Consider the following 23,290-nt stretch of genomic DNA (forward strand, 5'->3'; position numbering starts at 1 on the left):
TTATAAAATTACACGTAAGTTTGAATCTCGTATATTAAAAGTAGGTATATATGTTAAGACAATAATTATATATATTAAAAATTAAGCACACATTTTAAAAAGAAATTAAATTTTTCAAAATTAATATATATATATGTATATGGATTTCTGAAGGTTGACGTAGGAACCATACAAATTCCAAACATTGCTTCTTTCTTATTACATTTGTCTTTCTTATTTTGGTTTTGACAAAGAAATTATGTTTCTCTTTTATCTCCAAACCAATAATAGGAAATATTTTGTCTTATGTTCTAATTTGATGCTGCATCCACTTCAAATCTATTACTTGACGCCAATTTTGTAATCTTCTACTTTTTGGCACTAAATATTGGATTTCCGATCTCATATTTTATTTTATATATTTTTTAAATTCTAATTATTACTTTTGTAATGCAAATGAATTTCTTAAAAATGAATTTGAATAATAATAATTTATAAAAATAAAATAATATTATATTAAATTAAAAAATTTCAAACCTACTTTTTAAACACTAAATAGCAATTCTAAAATACATTAATCAAATCTATCATTCTGTAAAAGTGAGCGACTCATAGAAATTATATATTTTATTGAAATCTAAACTCTCATGCTAACTTTTAAATGAGCTGAAAGCATTTTATAATAATATAATAAATATATGTTTATTTCCTTAACTGGCTAAATAATAGAATAGCCATTTCAAAATTTAATTTCTGTAAACATTATTATTTTAGGTAAAATTCATTGTTAAGCTCTTAATCTTTTTATTTTATTATATTGCTGTTGAAAATTTTATTTTATTTTATCAAATTTTTATTTTTAGTTTCATTACAAAAATTAATATTTTATAAAAAAAATTATTCTATTTAATTTTTTTTAATTTAATTAAAGATTATTATATCCTCAATAAACATAAAAATAAAAGTAAAAAACTCAATAAAATAAAATAAAAATTAAAGAGTTTAATAAAAAAACTCAAAAACTTAAAAGTACATTTTATACATATTTAATATGTACATGTAATACTTATTTGTAGTTTTTTAATAATAATTAACCCAAAATCATAAAGCAAAAAATGAAGTAAAAATCATTTAAAAAATAGTTATTCTATTTCACAACTATTTTATTCCATAAACTAAATATCACCTAAAAGTTCTTTGTTTAAATACATTAAAAAAAAAAGTGTCAGACGATCTTTGGTTTATGAAAAAAAACTTGTAATTTAATTTTTTATTTAAAAAAATATGCAAAAAGCAACAAAGTGTGGACTATATAATACTAATAGAATAGAATCATCATAAGAAAAAAAATTAAGAAAAAAAAACTCATTTAATATAAAAAAAAAAAATTGAAACTTGAGATTTTTCATTTTTAAGCTTTTACTATTTGTATTAAAACTCAACTTCTTTGCACAATTGAAAATATGTGCAAAGATAATAATTATATAAAGGTTAATGGAGATTAAATTCATGCAATTTGGATCATAGGCTTGTACTTTAAATTTATTATAAAAATCTAGAATATGCTTTTCATTTTATTTTATTTTATTTTATACGGCTAATCACAAATGTTGAAATCGCTAAAAGTGATAAAAATTCTGGCTAATTAAAAATATTAAAGAATGATTATCAAGTAAGCATCGATTTCTTCAAAATGACTTTATTTTTAATAATTGAGACATCGAAACGATTTCTTTATTTTAGTATGTTACTGGAAATTTTAGTATGCATTATAATTTCTTTTCTTAGTTTTTTTTTTTTTTTTACAATTAAGTCTAATAAAATAAGTAGGACCCATAGATAAAAGCGATTACTCTTTCTTATTCTTATTTTTCTTCTTTAAATTCTTTATAAATCTTAAAAATTTAATTCTATTTCTTTGTTAATTTTTATGTAGACTACTAATGGTGAATATATATATATATATTATTTCTTTCTTTCAATTTTTCTGTTTTAGTTTACCTATTTTTTGTGATATTTAGATTTTTATTATTTTTTATATCATTTTGAGTGAAAATGTAGGAATCTTTCTATAGAAATTTTGCTCATGTGTATGGAAACTTTTCAATATTCTTTTTCGGAAGTATTAGAAAGATTATTGATGATATTTGTATAATGAAACTCATTCAAAGACCAAATATATATCGAGCAAAATGATTATTTATCCATTAACATGATTGAAGAACATTAAAAACAGTTATTTATTTTTAAATAAACATTCATTTTATATATTTTTGAATGTAATTATTACTTTTATTTTTATTTTTAAAATGTATTTTTAAAATATTATCAATAGAAGGTTTATGTTTTTCTCTCAAAAAAAAATAGAAATAATATTCTGATAAATAAAGTAAAAATAGTGTAAATTGTTCTATTTATATGCTAATATCTTTACATATCTTTTTCAAAACACATTATAAAAATAAAGTCCAAAATTGATTAACTATTACTTTTTTGTTTAAATATCAAAGAACGAATGAGAAAAGAAAAATCAAATATTGCAATTTGATATAGATTTAAGGACAATAATTCTTATGGAAGTTAATGTTGTAATTTCGGTTCAAATTAAAGGATACTTTGGACGAAACAAAAGGTTATATAAGATAAAGAGATGAGAAATTAAGACCTTACATTCAAGAGAAGGACGCATACCCATGTCTCATCCACCATTTGATTTGCTTATTAAATATCAGCCAGTCATCTAGGTGACTTGTTACCTGAAGTATCGGTTATAATTAAGAAAATTAAACAATTAAAGATTATTTATAAAATAACCGATTTTGTTAAGAGTATATTATTATTCTACCGTAATCAAATTTATTTGTAAATTATAGACCTGCATTGGTATTATCTTAATTGATTTAGTAATTTTTATTTTTTCTGAATATAAAAAAATACTGTAAAAAAAAGTCAATATGTTATAAATTACTAATAGAGATATTTATTTATTTACACTCGATATAAAGATAAAAATTTATACGAAATATATAAAAAAATTTAAATATGAAACTTTTTATTCTTAAAAGTAAATGTTCATACTATTTGAACTAACCGTCAAGTGATTATTTTACTAATTAATTAAATAGTAAATATATAACAGTATAAATAAATATTATATAAGTAAATGTCATAATTAGTATATCATTAATTAAATATGAGATATAATAGAAATTTTTAATAAGTAAAATTAACTAAATATGAAATATATCTTTTACTAATTCAATATTTAATTTTATTAATAAGTTAAAAAATTTAAAACAGTATTAGTTGTTATAGATTTTTTACATACTATATATTTATAAAATCAGTTAAATTAATTAATTTTTTCACACACTAAAAGTAAATTATTTAAGTAATCGAATCTTTAATACTAAATCATCTTATGAAATATTTTTAAAGTTTACGAGGCATCATAAAAATTAAATTTTTTATTGGATATATGTTTAATATAATTTGGTTTTTATTCACTTGAATTTTTTTATAATAAAAAATAAAATAGTTAATAAATTTAATATAATAAATACTGTTAATATATAATTGCATAATTTCTTAAATTATAACTGGTTCATTTAGATTTTACTTTTAAAAAATTATTAAGCCATTTATATCTATAACTACATTAGTTGAGTTAAAATTTAAATTTTAAAATAATTGAACACAATATTCTCATAATTTAAATTAATTTTACACTAACACTAATAATTTGTCATTAATAAATTGATATATTATTAACCAAAATTGAAATTTTATTTCTCCAAGCATTTCATATGTTTATCTTCTTCAATAGTCAACATCTATACATCTGTTTATTTTTAAAAACTTAAAGTTTTTGATGTTAGCTAAAATATAATTTTAATAGTATTTTATTAGATAGATTTAATATTGATTTTATTAATCTTAACTAATTAATTTTTTTAATAATATTAATGATTCAGTTTTTAGTGATATGAAAAGTCTAAATAGTTTATAGAAAAATATAGATTTATCATATATATTTACTTTACTGGTCCTATCTTAATTATAACTTTTATAAAATAATTTATATTCTATATTTATATCTGCAATTGTTCTTGATAATTAAATTCTATATTTATAAATTAAATTATAGTTGAAATTGATTATTTAATATTTTTTAAGTAGCTAGACTTAATAGACAATTAATTTCTATTTAAATACTTCTAATCCATTAAGTTAAAATAGAAACACTTTTCTTTTATATAACTGTAATTAGACTTGCAAATAATAAAATATTTATTAAATCCAAACTTAATGAATATTGAAATTTAATATAATTTCATAAGATAATAGAATCTAAATCCACTCCGATGACTAATTGAACATGTCTAGAATTATTATATTATAAAATTTAAATAATTAAATATTTATAATTTTTTTCTTTTAAGAACAAAAATCTTAAATTTTTTATTGATTTCGAAATCAATTTCTTTTGCTATTAGTTAATACATGACATATTAGTTTTTTTTTTTTTTTCATTTCTTTCCCTCTTGCGCGCACACACACTTGTATAAATACACATTTGCTTTTTTACATTTAAATACATTTGGTATTCAACATATTAAATTTGATATTTAATTTTCCTGCTACTTTTTTTTTCTTAATAGAATTCTAGTTGTTTTTTATTTTTAATATTGTAATATCCTATTTCTATATGAATTTTATTATGATATTGCTTATATATTATCTTTTTTATTAATTTAGTAAAAGTAATTTTTATAATCTTGCAGTGTCCTACTTCTATATAAATTTTATCCTTATATTATTATTATCTATTATTTTTTATATTAAATTAATAAAAAATTAAATTGATCAATTTTACAACACTAATTATAAGACTCTTTTAATAAATTTATTCATTTTTCTCTCTTTTTGCACTTTTATATATGTTATAATATTCATTTTCTACTCACTAGAATTTCAATAATAGTAGATGAGTTTCAAGTCTACCTATAATTTTTTTTAGTGCTCCTAAGAAATCTAAATAATATTATGCTAGTAACATTCTTACAGTTTCAATATATATAATCAAATTTTTTTATGATGAACAACTTCTTTGGGATAAAAAAAGTCTAATCATTTGATTAAACTTACATCCTCATAACTTCAAATTGTATTCTGTGAAATTGCAAATAGTTTTAAGGAAAACCTTATTGCTTGCTAATAATGTTATAGTAATTATAAATTATAATTAGAGATAATTTTTTAATATTCTTAAAGTATGATATATTAGTTATTTATTTATGTATTGTACGTATTTTATTATTATTTTAATTATAAAAAATTAAATTTATAAAAATCTAACGAATTTTTATTTTTAATAGTAATTTATAATATTTTAAAAAATAATAATAAACTCACTATTTTTTAGATATTTTTAAATTCATTAATATAAAAATTATATTAATTAATTTTGATAATATATAAATTAATACTCAATGTAATTAAAATATAATTAATATATTATTTTTTAAAATATTTATTATCTAATTAATTATTATTCAACTAAAAACTAATTTATTATTGATATTTTTTTTAATTAGATTCAGTATTTAATTGAGAATCTAACTTATTAATCAATAAATTAATATAAAAAATTATAAAATTATACATAAATTTTAATTTTTACATGTCAAAATAAAAATTTCATGTATTAAAAATTAAACACATATATTAAAAATAATTTAAATTTCAGAGGTTGGTATATATATATATAAATTAAGTAATTTTGTAATTAGTATTTTTGGTTTAACTGACTTTAATCGATAAAATAAAATGCAAGAAAATAATATTTTAATAGAAATATTATAGAAAATTAAAGAAGAAAAAGTAACCGGCTGAGTTAGGTAAACGTGTTGCCTCTCAAATGATAAGAGAGGCAACGTGGCATGCGTAGTGGAGAATCTCAGAAAGCGAAATGGATGACGTGGGGAGTAGTGCCTTCCACTTCAGCTAACAACAATTGCCTTTTCTTTTTGTCCTTTTCAGAGTTACGAAATCATTTTTCTTTTGAAGGGCAGAGTCATGAAATCATAAATTCTAGAATTTTGTAATTATCCCCAAATATAAAAATATTGTACTATTAGATTTTGTTCGATTTATGCAGCAAATTGGCCCCTCAACTATCAAGCAAGGTTCGAATCTACCAAAATTAACTCTTTAGCCCAATTACCCTTTATTATTAAGAAATTAGCTTATATGCCCCCTAATTAGCTCTCAGCTTCACGCGTGCATAGAACGCACACTTTTAATAATAAAATAATAAGAAATAAAATTTTAATTTAATTAAATAATAAAAAATTCAAAAAATAGAAATTAAATTTATTTACCAATTGAAACCTAACTACGTTACTTTTCTTTCCTCCTTTCTTGAAATTACAATTATTTTTATCGAGTAGTTGCAGGAACGACAAGATATAAGTTGAAATTAAGGAACAAGAAGTAACTAGAGTTGTAATTGAAACCTCTTCTTTTATAGGATTTTCGCCAAGTAGTCGTAGATTCTTTGCTGGAGAAAGAAACAACGATCGTGAAAGTAAGGAAAAAGAACACGCCTGAGCAATCTTCAAAACCTCAATAATCTTAGCAAAATAATGCAACAAAACAACAAGAGCAGTCCATGAGAATCAGCAATTGAACCAATTACCATGAGTTTTAAATCTACTCCATCTGCACACCAAACAATCCCATAAACAAAATTGCTGCAGGAGGCGCTTCCATCCCTTCTACCTCCTCCATCTCTTACTTCGCTTCTGCAGCTGCTTTTACACCTATATCTAAGTAAGGAGACAACAACTTTTGTGGTTCCGATACCTTAGAAACCAGTGTCAACAATTGTATATGCAATGAGGATTGCCCAAATAGTCCATTAAAACTCATTATCTTCAAAGATTCTTCTTTTGCGGGTTTCATTCCAATATTAAAAAAAAAATCTAAATAGACCACTCCCTTTTGCTTCTTTCTTTTACTGACTTTCAGTCCCTCTAGAGCTCAAATTTAGAGGGAGAAACAGAAGAGAACCACTTTTGATTTGTGTTGTTTGGTTAATCACTGTAAATATGTCCTTATTTATTTATTTTTTTAATAATTTGTGTTGTTTGGTTAATCACTGTAAATATATTTTCCTATTTTTTATTTTCTTTTCCTTTTTTATTCAAAAGAAAAAGAAAATAGGAGAGAGGGAGAGGGAGAGGGAGAGGGAAATGTCAAGTCTTGCCCGCGATTCTATGCATTTTCTTCTAGATTATTTTATTTTTTATTACTTATTAGATCTTTTAACTCGACTGGACGTGCGCGTTTTATGCACGCGTAAAGCTGGGAGCTGATTAGGAGGCATATAGACTACTTTTGCAATAATAAAGGATAATTCCACCATTGAATTAACTTTGGGTAGATTTGAACCTCACTTAATAGTTCAGGAGCTAATTTGCTATTTAAATCAATTTTGTTTGGTAAATAAAAGTTCAGTTTGAAACCACTGCCTTGTTACTTTGGCCCTTTTGAAGTTGAGTAAATTTTAGGAATAACTCATGTCTAGCTCCATCTATTTTTGTTATTATTGAGTTTAAATCTTTGTACTTTTATTTCATTATATTGTATTTTTATATTTTTAGTTTATAAAATTAAATTTATATTAATTTATTGTGCAAGAAATGATATTGATCCTTATATTTTTAATTTTATTTTTTAAATTCTTAAATTTTAATTTTTAACCAATTAATTCTTAATTATTTTTTAAGTTTTTTATTTAACACTAAAATTATTTATTATTTCACCATTTGACAACTTGAAATATTATATGATTTCTTTTAAACAAAGAAAGATATATGGTTACAAATCGTGATAAATAAATGAATCTCAATATTAAAAAGTCTCGACATGTGAAGATTCAACTATTTTTATTCTGATAAATCATTATTATCAAGTTGCTCGTGTTCGATAACATGAGTTTTAGAGTTTAACAACTTATAATTCTATTATTTGACTGTTAAATCACGATTTGAGAAGTTATTAATTTAATGAGATTAATTTAATAGTCCAACAATGATATTTTGAATTATTAAATTCTAAATTTATATTATCAAACACAATAAACATGATAATGACGACTGATCGGAATGAAAATAGCTAAATCTTTATCAATCGATATATTTTAATGGTGAAATATTTCTTTTCATCATAATTTTAACTATATACCTTTTCTTTTATCTAAAAAAACTACATACTCCAATCTATCAAATAGTGAAACCACAATATTATTTTTAATATTTATTCCAATTAATTTAAATATTAGTTTAATAATTTAAAATTTTGACTAAGTTATATCCTTTATTAAGAAATAAAAATAAAAGTTCCTTTGTGAGTTATATAACAATAAATTTTTTTATAAATTATGTGTTATATTGAATCAAATTCTATCATAATATATATGAATTAAAAATATTTTATTTGATCATTATTGTGTATATATTTAATTAGTAGATATTTTATTTGACTAAATTCTAATTGAATATTTTTATAATTAAATAAGTGCTTATTAATATATATATATAGATATATATATATAGAATCTATTTTTATAATTATCTCTTTATAATAACTTATATCTCTTTTTCTATTAATGAATTTTTTAATTAATACAACTAATTTAATCTAACAAATTACAGTTTTAATTTAAATAGATTAATATTAAATGGTATCATTCTAATTAAACTAATAGCTTATTATTAATTCATAGAAAATATATAATTTAAATCTAAATTAAAAATAATTTCTTATTATTCTTATAAATTGAGAATTTAAATAATTATTTGCAGGGTTAATGCCACCAAAATAAAATATATAAAGATATCATGTTATGAAAATAAAAATATAAAAATTCAATCTCAAAAAAGTAGAAATACAAAAGGTTAGCACAAAAGATTTAAATTTTTTTCTACGTGTAATTATAACGCATATAATACATGCTCTTGACTGTTTTTCTTAAAAAAAATTAAATCTGTAAATAAAAATCTGAACTCAATAACACAAAATAAAGATGTAAGAACTCAAATCTAAAAATAATAAAAATATAAAAAAAATGAGTTATTCCTAAATTTTATCTACATCATATATATTAGAACTAATATAACAATGATATATATGATTATTAGTAAGATATATATTTAAATATTTAGATATTTATTATTTAATAATATAAAATTTTAATTTTAATTTAATTTTATAAATATTTGAATTTGATTTTTAAATTTTTAGAATTAATATAAAATGATATATATAAATATTGGCAAGATATATATTTAAATATTTATCATTTAATATTTATTTTAATTCTAAAAATATTTAAATTTTTTAACTTTTTAAATAATTTTATAAAAGAAGTTGCAAATAATAATCCACACGGGCACAAATTGCCCAGGTGTTACCACTTAGAATATGACATTTTTAGATAATCGAATGAGATAAATAATTAAATAAATAATAATGCTGTTTCCTTGTCCCCTCCAAAGAGTGAGTGCATCTTATGACCCACTCTCCCTCGTCTTTATTCACCTTCCTCAAAGCCCAAACTAGTAATTTTTTATTAATTTTTTACAGTTATTATTATTATTTAATTATAAAATTAAATTAATAAATATAATTTAATGAAATTTTTAATATTTAATATTAATTATAATATTTTAATAAATAAATAAATTACTTTTTAAAATTATTATTTTTAAAATTTTATTAATATAAAATATAAAAATTATCTTACCAAAAAATTAAGTTTTAATGAACAAATTAGACCTTGAAAAATATCTAATGTCTAAAATGACACTATAATCATTTGTAGTAATATATATATGTTTAAGGATAATTAAGGATGGTAGTTTAAACTAATAAAATAGTTAAAAGGGAAAAGGCCAAAAAAAGATCATCCCCTATAATTACCTTAACAAAATCAAGTAGGCACTTGCAAAAGAATCATCATGGCATATGTTTATAATGAACTCCTTTTTACCAAATGCTAATTAGTGAACATAGTCTTTTATGTATGCCCCGTGCAAAGCTTAATTATCATTGGAAACTGCTCAATAAAGAACCCATTGCTAAAGCATAAGTAAATGCTTTTTTCTTCATATATATATATAAAAGCATAAGTAAATGCTTAATGTTATAATAATTTGGTGAATTTCTCCCGGGACAAAAAATAGAATTTAATTGCCACTTAAACTCTGGTATTATCGAAGGATATAATATATACAATTTTCCACACCTTTTTTGAAAAGGTGTTTACTTGGATAAATAGTGGATCCTCTTATATTTAATATTTATATTTTTATTAATTAATAAGTTTTTAAGAAACAAACATAATCAATAAACTTATTATTTAATGAATAAAAATTTAATAGCAATCTCTTATAATTAATAATTATTAGAGATGATATTTCAAGAACAATTACAATATGAGGAAGTAAAAATAATTCAATTAATTTTTATATAGAATAATAATAAAAATACCTTCTATAGTAATATACATTTCTTTTATAATCGCTTATTGAACTGAAAATTATATATTTAACTAGAATATAAATTCGTTTTTATATAATAATTTATTGATTCTAAATTTATGTAACTCAATATATCTTGAATATATTAATACGTTATTATTTTAAATTTTTCAATATTATAAATTCAATAAATCCCTAGTTATAAAAGATTGTACGAGTGTATTGATGGCTATTTAAAGTTTAAAAACCTTACCTGCCCCTATTTCTACCAAAAATGCTTACACTGAAAGGGCCAAATACTAATAGCTTGGCTTCTTCTATATCATCTATTTCCGAAGAACTGGTTCTTGGAAATTCAAAAATTTCTAAGTTTGAGTGAAATTTGCCCTTCTACGTTTGCTTCATAAAAAGAAAATAGTTCAGATTCATTGATTCTTCAGACTCTGCCGGCCAAAAATTCAAATCCTTCCCGATTTACCATAAAATTAAGAGCAAAACGACAAGGCTTAAGTATCATCCAACTCCAAAACCCAAAAAAAAAGAAAAGAAAAGAAAAAGAAGCAACTTACCAACAATGGGTTGGTCCATACAAAGAAACTGCGCATGTCAGATGCAATGAGAATTAAGGCGCAAACAAATTTTCTAAATTACTACTAATATTACGAAATTCAATGAAAGAAATGGACAAAAAGAAGAGAAAGAAAAGGAAAGAGGAAATGCCATAATGAAACATTGACTTTTAATTACATGCAAACAGAACTGGCAACCTCACTGTCGTTTTGCCGACCAAATGTATTGGCTTTTGGGAGATTGACTGACTCCATCGATGTTGTTACTTGCCTTTTATAGAATATGCTGCATCGTTTCTTTCTTCTTCCTGGGTTACACTTGTATTCTTACCCTTATTTATTTATTTCTATGGTAAAAAAGTGAAAAACCTGGGAAAAAAAAAAGCAATGCTGTCAAGACTACTACGTCCTTTTTGTTTTCCATTTAGGGTTTCATGTGGGTCCCTTACTACACTTGCTTGTCTCTCTTTCGACCCCTTTCTGTATATATTATTTTCATTATCTTTTGCTTTTTTCTCTTCAAAATTTGGGCCCTGTATCAGCTTCTTCATTCATCACCGGCGTGGCAACCGCTATTAGTGTGTTCAAAAAACTTTAGCTTCTTCATGCACAGGCTGTTGTTGGAATGTGGAAACACACTGTAACTGACTGTATCATCAGATAAGAGAATAATTAGTTATGATTGTCATCCAAGTGCACCATTCTTTTCTGTCTGCCCAACAAAACATATAAACATAATTTGTTGGCAGTAAGTTTATCAATGGGCTCTAATGATCATAATAAGTGTTCATAATTCGAGTTGATAGCATTTCCAATGTTTATGGTCTATTTCGTAATAATCTTTTATAGCGCCAAAAATCTTAATTATTACTCTCGATCCATTTATCCTAAATGAGTGTCTCTACAACTGACGTTCTAGATAAAATTTATGTAAGAATTTCTCATTATTTATATATATATATATAAGTTTGGAATATTTAATTGTTCTTTGGCCAATCATATAATGTGGATCATATAAAAAGGTTTGGTCGATTTTATGTTTACATCTCTGTAAGCTATTAACCAGGCTTGTAAACTATTTGAATACTTCCATTTAAGCCATATATTGTCTTGGTCCTTTGTTTTTAGAGAATAGAAGAAGTCAACATTGATTCTATATAATATAAAAGATTAAATGGGCTTCAACTGAATCCTTCCTCAGTTAATTTTACCTAATAGCTCGAGCCTTTCAGTTGGATCAAAATTCAATTATCATACCTTCTATCTCTCTTCTTTTTCTTTCTTTAATTTGTTAGGGAAGGAAAAGGGATGGAAAGAAAATGTAATCTGAAAAGCTCTGAAACTGAAACAGTTAGGAATTCATCCCCATGGCCTTAATGATGGCAGCAACTGCTTCTGGTTGTGCAATCAAATATAGAGAGATAGCATTAGCATGTAGTTGTACAATTATAATTATAATTTTATGTTACGTGGATGATTCTTGTAAGCAATTGTCATTATCAAACATCCCAATTGTCAATAGAGCAACTTCAAAGCAAATTTAAGCATCTTTTATTGCAACTTACTATACAAAAGTCATTGTCGGGAATTTTATTAAAATTAAATTTTTAAAAAATAATAACAAAGCCTTTCATTCTTCTTATATTCCATCAATCCCTATAGCACGCTTTTATAGCAAGTTGCATATAAAAATAAAGTAAAATACAAAGCATATATATAATATATTTATATTATATACTTTGTATGGATTCGATATATCTCTTTCTCATGTTCTTTGTTTTTGACCCTTAAAGTAAACGCTCCAAGTAAACTATTCCATTTTGATTTTGATTTTGATTTTTTCCTATAAGAAATATTATATAATATTAATCACTAATTTCAACCAAATTTATTCCGAGAATGTTCATGCTTACACTTCACATTCAACCATTGATCATACAATAAACAACATTAGTCTTGAGAAAATTTGGTAAGTGAGTAGACTCTGGGTCAATTTAAAAATGCTTTTCTTGAACTCTTGGTGTTTATTTTGAAAAAAAAAAAAAAAAAAAGAAATAGTCTAAAAAGTAGATAGAGCAAAATGAAAAAGAAGATAAAAAATTAAATTTTCAGAAGCTGATGAATGCTCCATGATAATACGTACTAAACTCTCCATTTATTATTAGTTAGTAATTGTCTCTATATTATATCAATTAATCAGATTTTATTTGAGCTTAAATTGGTAAATCAATTATCAGTATATGAATATCTAACTATTCTATTAGATTTCTTTTTGAGAAGTCATAGCAAATTGTTTTACATTAATCCATTCTGCATTATAATTTTGTGTTTCACAAGAATATTAGTTCAATAAAAATAAATACATATATATATATATGTGTGAAGAATCACTTTATATGAAACGAAATGAGATGCACCCAATAAAGTAAGTTTGAATTTTCAAGAAATGAAAATCTCTCCTTTTGGGTCTTCATTTTTAAGCCTAATCTCCATAGCATATATATATTATGATATTGCTACTTTAAAAAAAAAATAAAAAATGAAGGATCTCATTCCTCGACTTTATTGATATTGGCAGATACTTAAGCGTGGTGTTGCCATTTATTTATTGATAGTCATATGTGCGGTGTTGGGTGTCTTTATTATTATTAATTTGAACTTCTAGAACTACTTTGTTTGAAGTGTCCATTTAAGAATTTGTGCTTTTAGCCATTCTTAGATTACTTGATAATTTAATATAATGAATCTTACCAATTCGAGTGCGATTTAATTGGTGCTAGAATTATTTTTTCTGTATTGGGTTTATGGATTACTTTATTCCTTTCAACATTATATATACTGCATTGTCAACATTTATATTGTATTACAAACATATTTATAGTTAATTTAGAATGCACGACATATAATTTTTACGGATAGTAAAATATTATTTCAAGAATTTTGATGTAATTATATATTCAAGGATTGAATTCAAAATATTAATTAAGCTAGAAAAATTTCTTAGTATCTCATTAAATGTTCTCGAGTCGCATTATAATGTCTTATACATGCTAATGTGCCTACACTCGGTGTCAAGTGACATTGATTTTTTGTAAATAGCTATAATTTAAACTTATAGCTCAAAACAATTATCATAGACTCATTTGCCACTAATTTCGTTATCTACCAAAAAGAAATTCATTTGTTTGGTAGGATGAGATGATATTTACCTTTTAATGAAAATTGTGTTTTTATGGCTTTGTTCCTCCTTGGCCCAAATTCAACTATCTAAGAAAGACGAACGCAGTACGTGGCTATTGGATTGTTTAATGCCAATTATTTAGTATGTCCAATACTCGAAACTTAACATCCTCGTTTATTTTCTTCTGAAAAAAGAACATCCCCGTTTACTAACTAAACGGTAGGGATGCAATCTAGTCGAGGAGAGCATATCTTTTGAATATTCAATAGAGTTCCAACTTTATAATTTTTTTGAATATTGAAGACAAATTACATAAAGTGTGTGTTAAATCTCATCATATCCGTGAAATTTAAATTAAGTTTCAATCATATTTGAATCGAGCTGATGAAAAAAAATTTAATTGAATGTTGGATCTAAAATTTTAAAATCTAAGTATATGAGTAAGAACAAAAAGGAGAAGCATATCATAACCCTATTCTTGAAAGATTGCAAGATTTGGATCTAAATATAGAAAGTTCATTTCTTTTTTTACTAAAAGTTTCTTTATTTTCTTGATATAGTCTTGAAAAGAGAAGCAAATACAATATGGAAAGAAGTAAAAAAAGAAGAGGAAAGAAACAATTGCAAATTTAAGAGAATATAAGATATGGGACAAATGAAACCTTATAGTTCTAAATTTTTATGGCAATGTGATCGGTTGTCTTTCTTTCGAATATCTGAAACTTTATACATGAATAAAATAAATAAAATTAGATCTGGAATACAATGAATTTACGATTGTTTTAAGAGATTTAGGGTATATTTAGTTTTTTTTTTTAAATTAGGTTGAGTTTTAAAGTGATGTGGCCAACTCGATTTGCCATATAGGATTACCATGTCAATTTTGTACAGTTTGAATAAATATGATATAACTTTAGACATTTTAGGTGTAATTTGTCTAATTTTGAAGCATAGGGCATTATAGAAAATTGGAGTAAAATTCAATATAGTTTAGATCATTTTACCTTTATTTTGTTGTGTTCTATTTGTTAAATTATATATATGTATCAGAATGATAGGTTTTTTAAATAAGAACATATTAGAATTCTAAAAGAGATATTAAATAAAAATAAGAAATATTACCAAATTAATGAGCTTATTGTCCGACTCTAGGAAGTAGATTCTCGACCTCATAGATAAGTATACTTATGAGCCAGTTTATTGAGTTTTTTAAAGAGTTAGTTCCTAAATTCGCTCTACAAACTTATAAACGAGCTAGCGAGCTTAAACGAATCAAGCACTAATAAATTCGGATTTCACTCCTTTACTAATTGAGCACGTAAATCTAACTTGAGCTTAGCTCATTTAGTTAAATAAAACGAATTTGAATGAATCTTTATCGAGCTGAATTTCAAATAGTTCGCGAACTGTTCTATTTATTTACAATTATACTAACTGAAAATCTATTACTTATAAGAATTAAGAGTTTTCAAATTTAATTTTTTTTTTTTATCATCAATGAACGTTATAAGAAATCTATTATTTCTATTAACCATTTACTTATATATTAATTTTAGACTAAAAGTATAAATAAAAGTTTATTATTTTAATAGTGGAAAATATATAAAAAATGGATATGTGTTCTTTATTATGTAGCTCTGGACCAACATTTCTTCCATATATGGATAGAAAAGAAAATCAAAACCTTTGAAAGAAATCTATATCATTTTAGGAGTACACTAATGTTAAAAAACTCCAATCTCTTATTGTATATTTCAAAAAAATCATGATCCAATAATAGTCAATAGGGAACAAAATGCCATAATAATAATAAGGGATGAGTAAAAAGAATATTTTATTTTAAGTATGTGTTTTTTTTAGACAAATAGAGATAAATGGTAACGAACTGTGATAAAAAAATATCTCCATTAAAATGTTTCAATTTATAAAAATTTAACCATTTTTTACTTCGATTAGCTATCACTATCATGTTTTTCATAGTTGATAACATGATTTTAAAGCTAATTAGCAACTCCTAATTCATTATTTGATTATTAACTTGATCTTATCATATATAAAAAAAATTTATAAACCGCGATTTGACGGTCAAATAATGAAATTAGGAGTTATTAAGCTCAAAATTTATGTTATCAAATACAAATAATATGATAATGATGACTTATTAGAATGTAAATGAATCATTGCAAATTAAAATTTTTTAACGGTGAGATATTTTTTTAATCACGATTTATAAGCACATATCTATTTTTGTTTGAAGAAAAGATAAAATATTTAAAATTGTGTAGTAAATAACAAAATATTTATTTATTTATTTTTAATAATAAAAATAAAAATAATAATAATAATAATGATGGTGATGATGATAATAATGGCAATGACATGATCATCGTTGGTTATTTAAAGAAAAAAAGAAAGAGAGAAGAGAAGAGATAAGTGGCACTATTCTTTGGATGAGGCCTTTGAATAAAACGGAAAGGTCCATAATCCATCAAAACTAACGCACAAATTTTGAGAGCCCGTTTTAGAAACAGAAAACTTAGGCCCATCAGATTCCACGTCGTATATGTACTGATGAATCAAGTTCAGGTCTCGAGTCGCTTGACCTTTTGATTGTTTTCATTGGAGAATCCAGGAAGAGAAAGAAAGAAGACCATGGAAGCTTATACTTGGCACAAAGTAGCTGCTCTTTCTGGTACTTTCCACTTCTCTCCTAATCTTCATTATAATTTATATATTTATTAATCTTAACTGGGTGTGGATAATTTTAACAAATATGTTTAAAAATTTTCCCGGAAAAAAAATAAAATAAAACAGGAGTAGCAGCACTTGGTTTAGGTACTTATGGTGCCCATGTTTTCAAGCCTCAAAATCCTGCTTACAAAGAGGTTTCTTTTAAACCCTTTTGTAATTCTTATAGTAAATCTTAATTCTTTATCTCTTGTATTGTTTCCCGTGTAATTCTTTTGGCTTTTATTAAAGAGAGGAACATAATTGGTACTAATTTGTCTATCTGTTGCAAAATGGAACTTTATGTGATTGTGAAGGTTTGGCAAACTGCATCTCTATATCATCTTGTTCATACTGCTGCTCTTGTTGCTGCCCCTATCACCAAACGCCCCAACATTGTAAGTTTAGTTGCTTACTTCCCTTTTCGTGCTTTATTATTATTATTTAGTTCTTTTTGGAAAATTAACTCCCTGGATTACATTCCTCCAATGCGAGTGAAAAATTAGTTTGTTTGTAATTTGTTCTGTGTATCAGTTTGGGGGCCTTTTGACAGCTGGGATTCTTGCTTTCTCTGGGACGTAAGTTGTTGTTTTCTGATTACTGGCTTTATATGCCTATATTGTTAACAGGTTTTATGGAAATGCAATTTTTGTGGAAGATTTGAATTAAGTCTTGTTTCGTAGATAACATGATAAAATAAAGAAATCAACAAAGACACGGATTTACATGGTTTGGCATAAAACTACATCATGGGTAAATGAGCGAAGTCCCTTAATTAATTGAAGAGGTATAAATACAAAATACTCAAATCTTGAACCCAATTATACCCAATGAGCTCAACTCACTCAATAATATATACAACAAAATAAAAAGAAAATGAACAATGACCAAAATTTGATGAGAGAGCAAGGCTGATGAAATGGTTGCATACTTGCACAACATAAAGCACACAAGTGACATATTGTGCTGGTCCAAAACTGAAAGAATTCTTCACGGTGAAGGACTATCTGCCATTGGCTTGTTTGGACAATTATACAAATCAAAGTCAGAATTGGACTGTCTGTCCAACTTGCAGACCTTCCTGTGAAGGACCTGAATTTGATCGGTTTATTTTGGCAACGTACAACCAACTTAAGTAAGTTTTTCTTTGTTAGCTTTCACACATAATTGGGCCACGAACTTCAAGGGATGAATAATAAATTTTCATCTTGACTTGAATTCTCTTCTTTAATCTCAATAACAACTAATTACTAGACTTCACTTTTTCGACAAACCTGTAAGGACATCTCAAGAATGACAAAACCAACCAAATCGAAGACCTTACTGGAAATTGTATCAATCTCATTTTTCATAGGACCAATTTTCTTAACAACAATATCACTCTAAGAAATAACTTTACAAACAACTCCCTGGCATCTATTAATTTTGTGCAATGAGGTGCTAAAAGAAGAATTCAAGTAAAGGTGGAGACTTATAATTATGTCTTGAATTCTTATTGGCCCTTTTGGCCCGTCACATGCTTAGTTTCACCAATTAAGCTAAGTCAGGTCAAATTTAAGTTGCCATAATTAGCCAACAAAATAAAAGCTCTCTTAGTTGGTTACTGAGTTGGCCAAACTAGCCAAAGGTATTCAAGTTTTGAGGACTTCTCATGGTTTGGGATCAGGTTTGAGTGTTAATGTCTTTGTCTGTTTGTATCACTTCAATCTTTGATTAGTGGATTTATTCCCCTTTGCCCCTGAGCATTGTCTTACATGGAACCACATAATTTTGTGTCAATAATTTTCTTCATCTTTTCGTATTTACTGTTCCAAATAAATTCTTTCACATTGATCTTAACAATGTTGCTTAAGGGAATGCTTTGTTAAAGTTGTAGTCCAAACATGCTGGTGTAGAATTCAAATGAAATTTACAAATCTTGATGAATCATTATTTCAAATGCTATGATAGACTTATGCTTGCTTTCATTTTGTCTCTTTGTTATTTTTTGTGGGTTGTGTCTAAACTATTTAGTGATGTGGGATTTGCTGCAACAGTTTAAGGGTTAAAGTGATCTCCTTGCTTGGTGAATGAGTGTGATTATATAGTATCAGGCCTTGCAAGGATGTCCCATGCAACCTGCATTGCTCAACTGTAATGCATATGTGATGTTTCAAATTTATCTGTTCTGAGTGGGTGGTTCAAGAATATGGAATATATGTTGTTTAAGCTAAAAGTTTTGAACTAGTGGCATTTCTTTAGTTCCTAATTTGGTCTCTTGCTATTTGCATGGTAAACTTATGATAGTCATAGCTCATGTGTCATAAGTTGATTGTAGTCTTTGAAAACACAAAGCTCATCAAGACATAAAAGGCTCCTGAATTCTAGGCGCGAGGCATTGGCATACACCTGATAGAAGTGAGGCACAAATGATATAAGTTGAGACCAAATGTGATATGACACTTAAATTTTGTCAAAGACAATTCATGCACATAGCACAATACAAAAGGAAAGGTAATAAAAGGACTGAAAGACAGCAGAAACTCTCTTTCTGCAAGAATGAATTACAGGCGGTACCGAGACATTATATTTTGGATTTGATGGGACAACTGTAAACACACTGACTGTCCATCTTCTTTAGGAAAATTATTCCAAGCATGAGTCATCCTAATTATGAATCTTTGTAGACTACTAATATTCATATTTCACTTGTCAAATAAGGACTTCCTTTGGGACAAAGACAAATTGCTTTCAATGATGACAGTCGTAATTACAGCTTTCTCATGTTTGCTTAGAAATGAGATAGTAATGACTTATAACTAATATATTTGTTGACAAAAATGAGATACTCAAATTGAATGACATACATGTACTGTGGGATCCTAGGATATTGCTCCTGGATATGCCGAAACTATCCTCTGATTCTGTTTTCCTTGTTCATGATCTAAGGTGTGTTATTCCTGCAAGGCATTGCTTATACAGGCCATTCATCTTACTAAGACATTACTTAGCTACAGTGTGTTATCTCACTCTTTCAAACATATGAATGTGATACTTAAGTAGCAAAACACCCTCAAGTATATTTATGTCAAAGTGATGCGAATATCTGTCTCAGTATCATATTTAGCACAACAGTCCTGCATCGGATCCCAACAAGTTTCCTCAAGGCAAGGCTTCTTTTGAAATGAATATTTGGTGGTAATCAGCGATGCAAAGCACATGAGAGCCATACATGTTTCTCTGAATTGTATGTGCTAGTTTCATTTTTTAACATGTAGGACAGTGGTATCTGAGAGATTACAAATGCTCTTTCTCTTTCCCTTTGTTTGATGAGGAAATGATTGGAGTTCTGATATTTCCATACTTTTTGTTCTTTTACACAATATACTGCAAAAATTGTTGAAATTGTACTCGATTTTCTGGAATTATTACTTTCCATAAGATGTCCTTGAAAAAGGCTGGCGACCAATCATCCCTTTATTCCAATTGTGATGATATAGCAATTTTTTTCAGCCCAGTTTTGTTATGCATCAATGGTCTTGCTTTCATCAGTTGAAAATTCTTTTCAGCTAGTATTCGGGTTGAAAGGACCTTATGCTAAAGATTGCAGGAACTTTAACATGGGTTTTTCTTAGATGCAATTGGCATTGTGCCAACAGGGTAGAGTTTGCAGTAATATATATTAATCACTGTTCTTTTACAATTAAAAGCGTTGATTGGAGGAGCTTCACTTTCATCTAAATTTCGTTTATTTTTAATAATCATCATTCTGCTTTGATGAATCTATCTCTTGCGTTTTCATTTTATTGAAGGTTGAAAATTTGTCTGGAATTGCGTAGGTGTTATACTGTTGCATTACTTGAGGACAGAAAGTATGCTACCTTGGCTCCATTTGGTGGCTTTGCATTTATTGCTGCTTGGGCAAGCTTGCTTTTCTGAGGAAGGAACTTCCTGAAATAGAGAGAGAAGCCTGTATCTTTCTCTGTGTTGTGCCTGTGGCATTTATGATTCAATTGCTGCAATTTGTTTGATGCCGTGTAAATTAAAGAAATGATTCTTGATAGTTGATGAGAGATCCTGGCATGGCCTGGTGAGTTTTCATGTTGGCATTGTTTATCATCATTCATCACAGAATTGCTCGAGCAGAGGAACATTCATTATATTGTGATGGTTGTTGAAAAAAATTTGTAGGTAAGTAATTGAAAGTAGAAATCAACAAGGCACTTGCCAACGTAAGAATTTCTGCAATTAGCTACACTTTCATAATCGTTTGTGAAATCTCTTGGCTTCTTCTCGTGAGAAAACCCAGATCTGCTACAGTTCTAGAAATCTAACAAAATTTCATGCAAAAACATGTGGGAAATGCTAAACTTGATGTTAATTCTTCTGCTCGCCTTTGAGAATCAGGGAAAAAATTCATAGTGGCAAGAGTTATGACCTGCAAGTAAAATTTCATTAACCAAAGAAAACTCGGAACAAAGAAAGGGAAATTCTCAAAAGAAATTATGTATTGAATGACAATCTAATTATGAGCCTACATAACCATTGCGGACTGTGTGTAGGGTTATAATTGGTCTGCAATCCCATACCATGAAATCACTATAACTTCTTTTTTCCCCAAAGAAAGGTAGACCAATATACAGCTGTTAGTAGTTAAAAGGTACCCTGATCAAGTGCCCACATGTGATGATAACAGAATATGTTTTCTAAAGAAACAAAATAACTTTTCTGCGTGATTAGAGGCAAGTTTGACACTGCTGGTAGTATAACAGAGTCAGCAGGCCTTTGCTACTCGGCCAATCTCCTAGGCATATACTTTTGTAGGCACATGGACTTGTCTGATTTTACGTTTTATTTATTTGTTCTGCATTGCTTGTTCAATTTGATAATCATTTACATGTATCAGTGACTATTATTATTATTATTATTATCTTCTCCTCTACCAGACTTCATGCATCAGTGATTGGGCTACGAGAGACGATTTATAATCAGTATAAATGATGTTATCTGCAACACTAGAAACAGCTTAAGCTTAAAAATGGGCTTTAAGCTCAGTATCTGAATGTTTATACCACAAGCACAGAAATAAAGAAAATAATAGAAATAATGAGGTTAGGAAGCTTTGTTTTAGTAGAGCTAGCTTACTAGGATCAAGCTCAGTAATCATGGCAGCTCCTTTGAAGTAGCAAGATCCACTTTTGTGCTTGAATTTCTGAAAGTAGCTATTGAAAGCATAAGAAGCATGGTCCCTTACAGTATTTGGAAAGTAGCAGGGCTTATTCACTTGAATCATACTGCAATCTGCACCACCTCTCCCACATGCCCAATCCAATGCCATTTGCAACTCTCCATCTGGGGTCTGCTCATCTGCTATGCACCATTGCTCCAACTGCCCATCTAATATTAAAATGTATCAAAATATAGTAACACGTGTCAAAACAGCAAACAACTCTGGTTTATGAAAAATCTGCAAGAAAAGCACTTCGAATTGTTTGATTCGTTGCCCAGAGATGGGTTTTTATGTAGTGGCAACAGCCAAAGCAGGGGAAAAAAGAAAAGAAAAAAGAAAGCAGCAAATGTGCTCTATATGATGTCAATATAGATGCATGCTTACCTGATCTTGGAGGAGTTATGGACATGATAAGAAGAGCAAGCATTATCCTTAGCCAAAAGGTTGACATCTTAGAAAGAGAGAGAGGAAGAAGAGGTCAGAAATGGTGCATCCAAACAGAGCTTGGTGCCTAGTGCAATATATAGAACAAAAAAGATAATGAAAAGAATTCTATCGAGATTTGAAAATTTTACTAAACTAAATGGTAGTGTAAGAATCTCCTTGTGTGTATTGTTACAGTAGGTAGCACATGCAGGATGAGCAGGTTAATGCGTTCCACATAAGTTAATTAATATCCTAATAAAGGAAAGCTAATGCCCTGTAAAACTTTATTGGAAAGGATATGGGCACCACTTACATTATGTTCTAAATCTACAGCAGCAAATTCTTAGCCCTGAAGTCTCAATTTGTGGCCACTTCCCATCATGCATTCAAAAATACCCATGTTCTATAGGCGCCTGCCTTTGCTAGGTAATGTGGCATATTCCATCAACATTTTCTCCAGTCAGAAACTGTAGATCATATCTAAGATTTTGAAATTCATTAACATACAATACTAAACAGCAAAGGAAAATTTTATCACTGCACTGAACAATAGAGTGCCCTAAAATACTTCCAGCCAAAGTGGCTTCATGGTGCCAGTGATGTGTATAGGACTACTTGCTAATCAAAACTCCAGATTAAAACGGCAGAAAGA

The 23,290-nt window shown here is 26.6% G+C and overlaps 2 protein-coding genes across 2 annotated transcripts; one reads left to right on the forward strand and one right to left on the reverse strand.

The window, feature by feature from the left end:
• The first annotated feature begins 16,762 nt into the window (after positions 1 to 16,762).
• LOC8273559 (transmembrane protein 256 homolog) lies at positions 16,763 to 21,083 on the forward strand. The gene is made up of 5 exons (XM_015726925.3): positions 16,763 to 16,968; positions 17,091 to 17,161; positions 17,321 to 17,401; positions 17,538 to 17,581; positions 20,822 to 21,083. Exons 1-5 carry the CDS (start codon positions 16,929 to 16,931, stop codon positions 20,919 to 20,921), a joined length of 336 nt encoding a protein of 111 aa, XP_015582411.1. The 5' UTR covers positions 16,763 to 16,928; the 3' UTR covers positions 20,922 to 21,083.
• Positions 21,084 to 21,170: 87 nt separating this feature from the next.
• LOC8273558 (glucan endo-1,3-beta-glucosidase 1) lies at positions 21,171 to 23,151 on the reverse strand. The gene is made up of 3 exons (XM_015726924.3): positions 22,597 to 23,151; positions 22,128 to 22,379; positions 21,171 to 21,420 (listed from the first exon to the last, which is right to left on the reverse strand). Exons 1-3 carry the CDS (start codon positions 22,661 to 22,663, stop codon positions 21,386 to 21,388), a joined length of 354 nt encoding a protein of 117 aa, XP_015582410.1. The 5' UTR covers positions 22,664 to 23,151; the 3' UTR covers positions 21,171 to 21,385.
• Positions 23,152 to 23,290: the final 139 nt, after the last annotated feature.

The sequence above is a fragment of the Ricinus communis genome, chromosome 7, assembly GCF_019578655.1.
Source record: "Ricinus communis isolate WT05 ecotype wild-type chromosome 7, ASM1957865v1, whole genome shotgun sequence".
NCBI lineage: Eukaryota > Viridiplantae > Streptophyta > Magnoliopsida > Malpighiales > Euphorbiaceae > Ricinus > Ricinus communis.